The sequence below is a fragment of the Epinephelus fuscoguttatus genome, linkage group LG13 (assembly GCF_011397635.1).
Source record: "Epinephelus fuscoguttatus linkage group LG13, E.fuscoguttatus.final_Chr_v1".
Taxonomy (NCBI): domain Eukaryota; kingdom Metazoa; phylum Chordata; class Actinopteri; order Perciformes; family Serranidae; genus Epinephelus; species Epinephelus fuscoguttatus.
Window position 1 is genome coordinate 15,652,163 of NC_064764.1, and position 8,898 is coordinate 15,661,060.

At 41.6% G+C, this 8,898-nt stretch overlaps 1 protein-coding gene across 4 annotated transcripts; it reads right to left on the reverse strand.

The window, feature by feature from the left end:
- Positions 1–559: 559 nt before the first annotated feature.
- LOC125900287 (claudin-14-like) lies at positions 560–8,642 on the reverse strand. Of its 4 annotated transcripts, none has more exons than XM_049595202.1 (5): positions 8,426–8,642; positions 7,791–8,206; positions 5,433–5,667; positions 4,750–5,015; positions 560–3,208 (listed from the first exon to the last, which is right to left on the reverse strand). In XM_049595202.1, exons 4-5 carry the CDS (start codon positions 4,981–4,983, stop codon positions 2,702–2,704), a joined length of 741 nt encoding a protein of 246 aa, XP_049451159.1. In that variant the 5' UTR covers positions 4,984–5,015; positions 5,433–5,667; positions 7,791–8,206; positions 8,426–8,642; the 3' UTR covers positions 560–2,701. The 4 variants fall into 4 exon arrangements, with proteins under 4 accessions (XP_049451159.1, XP_049451157.1, XP_049451158.1 ...); XM_049595200.1 differs by having other exon boundaries at positions 5,433–5,757; XM_049595201.1 differs by lacking the exons at positions 7,791–8,206; positions 8,426–8,642 and adding an exon at positions 6,394–6,675.
- Positions 8,643–8,898: the final 256 nt, after the last annotated feature.

The following is an 8,898-nucleotide window of genomic DNA, read 5'->3' on the forward strand; positions in this document are numbered from 1 at the left end:
CCGCGATTAAAGCATCGCGTTTATTCTGCAAACGCTGGTTGTATGGTGGGTAATGCTGCGGGTGGGAGCCTCGCATAGGGTTACTTTTTCATTTTATCACCCACTTTACGCATGCAAGCCGGAAGCTTTCTTACATCACTCCACACAACGTCCAAATCTAGTTTGTATAAGTAGATATGAGTCACAAGGAAGCAATGGCGACTCATGGGACATTATTTTGGTCCCTTTTGTACACTTGAAGTCATGTTACCAAATCCAGTCTTGGATGCATCAAGAGTAAGAGATCTTTTTATTATATAAAGATGATTAAAACAGTCGAGGATGTAACATGGTTTCCTTGGATCATTTTGACCTCTGTCCATGGTGCTGAAATGTGAACACTCAGTGCTCAAGGCAGAAACACTGTACTTTTTCCCCTTTAAATCACATTGTTGTCTCTTCCAACATTTAGGCTATAATAGGTTCTCAATGAAGAGTTTAGTTTGTGACCTTATTGTTGTGAAGCATTTGCAGTCTCATCATGCCTTCAGCTTTAATAATCACTTTGATTTCTGTAGCATTTTTTTTTTTTTTTAAAAAAGACTGACTTTTACTCACTTTTCTTACAGCACTTACAGCAATACCTGTTCTTTACTGGTTTCCATTCTAAACAGATCCCATTGTTTGCCCCTCACCAGCAATATAAATGAGCTCCTTGATGTAAAGTTGTTGATGCTGACTAGTCTGACTGCTGAAAACAATATGTGACTTGCTTGAATTGTGACATGTCCCCTAATTGAGTGTCTGTGTGGCTGACAGGCTGCCAGACAGAGGTCACCTCTAATTGGAAGGTTTTCCAACAAATAAGCCTCAGAAAAACGTCCACAGTGTTACAGGTTGTTCTAAGCAGGCAGCCTGGAGTGCCTCAGAGGAGTCACTTCCTCACAACTTCATATTCAGCATCCATTAATGAGAGTAATTTATGTGTTTACATATGTGACTTGAGGACTCTGGCTCCATGTTAGAGTCATTAATAACCAGTGTTTCTATCTAGACTATCCTATATCATATCCACCAAACGATGTAGTCCTAATGAATGAAAAGTTCCAACTGAAGGCTTCAGGCTGCCTTCTCAAAAGACCTTTGTCGCCATCCAGTGGCTTTCTTGAGCTTCACAAAACATATTTTAAATGTTACTATACATGAACATCAAAGTTGGACAGAGATCCACTAAAGTCTGGTGCTCATAACTGCAGCAGGATTTCCCAATTGTTAAACTGTAATTAATCAACAATGGACTTCAGGCCAAAAGGTGTCACTAGTTTACCTACTGTAGGTCTCTGTCACAGAGGACGCTTGGACTTGCCATACCTGGATAAGCACAGGAGAAACTGAAACTGTTAAGGGTGGCTCTGTTCCATTTAAGTATCCCAGAAACCCAGGTTAAATTCATGTTATTAATTACAGCTGTATTTTTCTTACTTTGACATGTCAAAATATCTGCTTTGAAAAAGGCTCGTAAAAAACAACGAACATATTTTTATGAAATACTCATCCATGTTTAAATCATCAGAAACTGACATTGTCTTTTTTTTTTTTTTTAATTTTCTTTGGCATGAAAATATTAAATACCGGGATAAAATATCATCAGCTTCCTCAAAAGAACCATCATATCTAAATTGGTTTTCAGAAAAAAAGTTAATCCCAAAGAGAATAAGGGCTACGTGAAATGGAAAAATTTAAATATCACAATATTTTTGAACAGATACCTTGATAATGATATTGCAATGACAGGTGAACTCATTCAAAAGTACACGTCCCATGCAGTCCTTACAAGTTCATGCAGTGATGGCAGGAAACACCAGCAAATGTCAGAAAAAAAAAGGTAGGAAATGTCATTTCAAATGAAAAATACATTAAAAGAAGAGGCAATTCAGTCCTCTCGTGTGCGGTGTATCTGCTTGTTGACTATCATTGCAATGATAAGGTTGACTTTTGGTGAATTCACAGCATTTACACAATGATCTGTTTGATGAATAATCATCAGTAATGTGGATATGATGACTAAGTGGGTAAGAAAAATAATTTAGCTTTAATAGTCTGTAAGTTCAGAAAATTACATCACTTTACTGTAATGCAGCCTTAAAAATCCGGAAAAGACGACACTTGTGATATTACGAAAACCAAAATCTAAGAAGATATAGTCTCATATCATGATAGATATAATATCAATATATTGTCCAGCCCTAACTAGAAAGTAGGCTACAACACAAGTGACAGAGCAATAGCTTATCCATTTACATGTGTGTTACAGCATACAAAATGCAATCTGAATGTTTATAATGTGGCTTTTGTGGTTATCTGCAGTAAAATATTGCCATCTTCTGGTCCTTCAGGTACATAGCAGGAGGTCAGTAGGTTTGACTTCTCACTTCTTTCACACACACCAAGAGTTTTGTTAGGCTCTCAGACCTGGTCATGTTAAAGTTAGACGACAGCTTGAGCAGCTTGTTAAACTGCGACATCCTTTCAGAATCAGATTTGCGGTCAAACATGGCGAAGCAACATGCTGGTCTCTCCTTTTCCATTTTTTTAAAACTTGTATTACGTATAAGGAAAACTAAAGTACTTGTTAAGATGTTTAAAATAAGTTGGAGAAGTCTTTTTTGTTCATAAAAGTCCCCATGGATTTTCAGTTATTGTATTATTATTTCCCCGAGTCTTAGACATAGTTATTGAGCCTGTAGCCGCTGCTGGAAAGGGAGCAAAGTGAGGGTGCGTGATTGTCCTTCAGGGCCTCGTGGGGCTTGTAGGGTGGAGCAGGAGGATATATGTGGTTGAAGGCAGGGGGAGGTGATAGTGGTCGACTCCTCTGCACATGGAGGGGCCTCTGTGACCTGCTGCCACTGCTGCTCCAGCATAGCACCAGTCCTCCGGTCAGACTGAGGAAGGCAGAGGCGTAACCCAGGTACACAGCTAGGCCGATCTCGTACTTGAACCCGCTGGGCAGGAAGGGGTCGTAGAAATCCATGATAACATCATTGGTGGTCCAGGACACGGTGACCAGGCAGAGCAGGCCGGCACAGAGGAAACAGATCCCTCCACTTAGCACCAAAGGAGACTTGATTAAGGAGCCACGAGCGAAGCGGGTGCACTTCATCCCCATTACAGACACCAGAGATGCCAGGACTGAGGTGATGCAGGAGAGCACCATGAGCGCCCGGGCAGCCTAAAGTGGAGAACAGACAGGCACTTTAAAGCTTTGGTTCCCAACTGGTGGGTCATGGTTCAAAGGTGGGTCACAGGCCTATTCTGATTGGAAAGCAAGCATTCTTGGAACCCATCGACTGTATTCGGCGTCTGACTTCCGGCAGATGGCAAAACAGCCTCTGGGGGCAAACCCCTGATTTTTTGGCATTCCGGTTTATGGAGGCGAATTTCCGTTTCCGACTTCCGTTTATCTATAAGTAAATATGCTGAACCATTGCGATGGATTCAGAGTTTGCAGTGAAGCCAATTATGTTTCGCCTCGTTAGTTCACCGCACGGACCATTTAACCTGGCAACAACTCAACTCAAACATGATTGATCAATATCACGCGGACTACAAACAGCCTAGCACCGGAAACCAAGGCTCTTCCGCTCTTCTTCCGGAGGCAAGATCTCCGGGGTTTGCCTACAGACTCTACATTCACTGAATGTAGAGTCTGTATATAGAGACTAGACTGCAAGTGACTTGCAAACATATAAAGTTTGTATTTTGAAGTACAATGCATTTCCAGTACAGAGCTTTTACTTTAAAGTGCTGTTTCCTGCTGCAGAGTGAATGACTATCGGACAGGTGCTTGACAGAGTGCTTGACAGAGTGCTTGACAAATGCAAGTATGACGCAACTAATAACTCTGTGGACCTTGAATTCTTGACTAAAGACAAATCTGGACCCTGTGGCTGGACCAATTGGGAACCACCGGTTTAAATGTATACTATGCAGGAATTGTCGGTTATTGTTTGTAAACAATATCACCAGTGAAAGCCAACCCCAGATTCACTCTCGTTCACTACATTTGCGTTTAGTTTCAGTTTTTTTGGGGCTTTTTTTCTTAGCTTCCTCTTTGACGTGTGCTGCTTACAGTCTGGCACCTGGCTGCTACTTTTTTTTTTTATAAAGTCCCAACCTCACCTGCCCGTTATGCCCAGCCATAGCAAAATAAAGATAAAATAAGAAATTACAGGCAGAGGGCAGAGTCTCTAGTGGTAAACACACTGCCACACACTTTTATTGTGTCATAAGAGATGATTGAGAGATCTAGAACAAATTCCAGGCTGTAGGGTTAGCAAATTGCAACTGCAGTATTTGATCATATCAGACTGTCCATCTATTCATCAGGGGGATGCATTTAAGAATTAACTTAGTCGTTATTCTCATTATCGATTAAATTTGATGAATATTTTCCTTGATAAAGTGACACTTTGCCAACTGTCAACCAGCTCTATATCATAACAATGTGGGAAGTATGTGTAAATGAACCATGGTAAACCAAAGACCATATTTCAAATAGTGAAATACTTTTTCCATCTGTGTGTCTTCAAATTCTTTCTCTCCCAAAGATATTTAGTTTACAATACCGCCAATCCTCACATTTGAGGAGCTGAAACAAGAGACTGCTGGGTGTTTTTATTCAGTTATCAAACTGACAATTCATTTCAGTATTTCTCATGATAAGATGAAAGTGTTTTGGAAAAAACTGACTAAACAGTGACTGTGTCGTACCTGCAGGTCACGTGGCAGCGCCAGTAGAGATCTGTACACTTCGCACTGGTAAATGCCAGTACTGTGCCACACGCACTCCATCCACAGGCCTTTCATGTAGGAAGTGGCTGTGATGATGTTGGAGCCCACGTAGGCTGTGCTGCGCCAGTGGGGGAGCAGAGTTGCAACTACAGTTCCCACAAACCCCAGCAGCCCCAAGAAGAAGCCAAGGAGTTGAACTGCCATGTTGGCCATGATGTGCTCACTCGACTTGACAGATGGTTGAACTGCGGAGTGCAAAGTTACAGTTTAAAATCACTGCTGATGAGCATGTTAGTGTTATTAAAGTTGTTGTTTTACTGATGCAATCAATCAATTGTGAATATTTAAAACAATTTCAATACTCATTTTCTGCAGTATCGATACACCGCTTCCTTGTTTTCTCTTATTGTTAATGTTTTACTACAGTCAATCCGCTGTTCTCTGCTGCAAACCTAGAAAAGTCATTGTGATGTTGTAACCTTGTTATGTTTAACTTGTATGCCGTCAATGACAATTTTCCCCCGTGGTATCAAATACTGATACAGTAGGAGACACTGGTAGACGATTACTAGCATTTGGATGTCTTAAACTGCACATGTCACTAAGCAGGCTCGTATATATACACTGGATCCAGAGAAAATCAACACAGAGAAACATCTCACCAAATAAAAAAAGAGAAACACTTTCAGAACAAAACTACAGTCCCCCAGGCTGAAGATGAGGCTGGATTCCTCCTGTTATCTGCATGGTCCCCAGCAGTACAGTAAATTCCACTGAGCTTACATCCAGTCACAGAGTCTGAGCCATTCCTCAAGTGTCTCCGGAGTGCGGGCAGAAATAGCTGCGGAAACTTTCTGGCATCAGTCTCTGGTGAGTGGCAGGTGACTGCATCTGTAACTAATGAGAGCAGTGTTCAGCTTCACCTGTTTAACGCTCTCCTCTGGAGGGCAAATCACAGCAGTCTATTTGTTAAGCTCCCTGCCACCCCTCGGGAAACGAAAGAGAGAGAGAGAGAGAGAAGGAGAGGAAATTAAACATTTACAGAAACCACCCAGGCTGAGAGCACTGTTATAAACCACTAACTTTGAACATTTTTCACAGCTCTGCAGGGTATTTGAGAGAGAGAGGGACTGAAGGGCTTGATGACAGAGCACTTCTAGCTGATGGGCCCTAAACTGTGACAATAAGGGACAGTAGTGACTTATGTTGTAGTAACTGACTGACTTATATTATGTCCAATTTAATCTCTGACCTGAGATCAACTGACACTCAGTGCTACATTTACAAACTCCCACATGACGGTAAAAATTCCACAACTGCCCAGGAAGCTCTCGGCCACAATAAAAACTCACAGGTAGTTAAGCATTTACTTTTGTTCCTTTTTGGTGTTTTGAACAAAATGTCCTCTCAGTGAAAAAATATCCCGAATAATGAGCGGACAATTTTTCAAATGACAACCTAAGTCACTGAAAAACAAATTGTCAATGATGAAAATATTTTTTTAATTAACTGCTGAATAATAGCTGCTTAAAAGCAAAATTCAAAATAACTGCAAGGGCAAAACAGTGTCTTTAAAGGGACAGTTCACCACAGAATCAAAACTACATTTGTTTTTTCTCTTACCTGTAGTGCTATTTATCAGTCTAGATTATTTTTGTCGAGTGTTGGAGATATCAGCCTTCTCTTGAATATAATGGAACTAGATGGCACTCAGTTTGTGGTGCTCAAACCGCCAAAAACACATTGGCCAACTCTGGATTGAACCGGGAACCCTCTTGCTGTGAGGCAACTGCTAACCACTGCTCCACCCTGCCGTCACGATGTAGATGTAGTTCAGTACAAACAAAATAGGTCCTCCTAGACTCACAAGTCTGTCTTTAGATGCTTTGCTTAACTAAAGACTGATGACTTTCTCCCTGATTTTGTGTTTAGATGGGTGGATACAATTTCAGAGTTTTAAAAAACTCCCTACGTTGCAGAACCAATAGTAAATCCGCAGGGCGGTCCTTCGGTGGCTTGCTAAACTCTTGTGCTCGTAAACATAGTCTGACTAGAAACACGTGTAGCGGTACAAAATGGCTCAAGTCACTGTAAGTCCTTCATTTCCACAATCTTGTGGACTGAGCACACATTTGATAAAACGGAGTTAAATCTCTCGGCATCCAATTTCAAGCTCTCTGTGTGTTTGTTTCCTTGCGGACGAGAAAAGGGGGAGCGGTGTTGCTTTGTTGCTGGCCGTTTTCGCCGGTGTGTCAAACACACTTTAGAAAGTAGTGTCCCCAGACTATCAGAAGGCGGAGATCTCCGATTGTCTGGTGGCGAGACTAAGGTCCTCCATGAAACTACTCACAAAAAAGGTCTGTGGATTATCTTGAGTAACCAGGTCATGTTTTTTGGAGAGAGACATTGCTGTTACGGTTTTCAAATGTACTTTTGTGGCGCTTTTAGCACTTCAAGCCGAGTGTAATATAGCTCCATTAAATTCAAGAGAAAGCTATTGCCAATATCTCCAACACTTGGCAACTCACACCAAAACAATCTAGACTGATATAGCACCACAGGTTAGACGAAAAAAAAAAGTTTTTGATTTTAAGGGTGAACTGTCCCTTTAATCTGAAAGCAAAGAAACCCCTCTGTGCTCATACAGCCCCATTGTTTCAACTTCCTCAGAGAACAGAGGCTGTTTATGAAGCGGGATTTATTGTTCAGTGTTAAACCTGCCACTGTTGGGGCCTCTTAAAATATCACAGATACAAGCCACATTGTGTTCACTTAATGATTGACTACGCTGAAGGCATAACAAGTAAGCAATAGAAACAAAGGCAAGGCTGTGACAAGTGTCTTGTCTCATGTTGGTTTGCCCACAAATGAGCCCACCAGGAGCGAAGCCAATGTAATATTCATAAAATTTTTTCACTTGCCAATTGTAATATTTTCACTATGAAATACTGCACATGGGATGCTACTTAAGCCTTCACATTTTAATATTTAGTAAAAACTCTCCGTACTTGGATACTCACCAACAAGGTCACACGAGGACTACAAAGCCATGGTCACAGCAGGTGTCCAGACGGTACACTTCCAGATAAATAGGGCCATTGGCACCGATTCCACACTGACCAGCTCCTTCTGTCTCTGCTGCTGCTGCCTCAACACACAAGGAATATGTGTCCGTGCTGCAGGATTGTCAGATATGTGACCGGCTAGTGTTAGATATTATCATCATCATCAGCAGCATTATCCTGGCCAGCATCAGGAGCATTGTGTCAGAGACGACATGAGAAACTGTTCCAGTGATGGCTTGTTGCTATACACAGATAAACCCGTGGACCCGGAGGCAGAGCAGCGTTGCCAAGCCGAGACAGACAGAGGAGATATTGTCCTCACTGGTTGTGCTGTTTTTGTCTCAATAATTCAGCTTTCTGCATTTCCACAACTGTTAAATGAACAATGGACAAAATTAAATGAAACAATGAAAAAAACTGATTGGCATATTTTCTTATAAGCAACTTGTAGAAAAAATATTTATGTTTACTACAATTAGAGTTCAATCAGGAGGCATTTAAGCAGTAAAAGCTACACTGCAAAGCTGACAGCCAAAGCTACGCATGTACTGTAATGTGGTACCGTTTGTGGTAATGTGTGTGGTACATACTGTTCTGTGAGCCAGGTGAAGTCATTCAAAACTGCAGTTTTATCTTTGCGGTCCTCTGAGGTCCATCTTCTTCCTATGCAGCTCTTCTCTCTCTCTCCATCTGTGCCCCAAGTGTAACCTACCGTGACATCCTGTTGGTATACAAGGGCATTTTCCTGGCCCTTCCCCTGGGTCCCTTGTGCAGTGTTCAGTTCTCTGTAAGAGCTCTATGGTGAGGGGATGATCCTCTCCAAGGTCTGCCTGTGGGAGACGCCATTTGAATGTAGAACACTTAATAGTCTTAGTTAAGCAGAATAATCCCGTGATTAGCAGCTGAGCATAGCTGGTCTGTTGTGCACACTGCTGGAGGGTAACCCAACCATGATGGTATGTGTAGCGCAGGTCTTCATTATTTTTAGTGTTCTTGTGTCTTCAGAGGTCTGAAAAGCTGCCTTTGTTTGTACTGCACATATTGTTTCAATGGTATATATGTA

Bases quoted from the DNA above. Each gene is read 5' to 3' on its own strand.
- LOC125900287 (XM_049595202.1), bottom strand. From the start codon at position 4,983: ATGGCCAACATGGCAGTTCAACTCCTTGGCTTCTTCTTGGGGCTGCTG. The intron at 3,209-4,749 runs GTACGACACAGT...TCTCCACTTTAG, and splicing joins CGCTGCCACGTGACCTGCAG to GCTGCCCGGGCGCTCATGGT.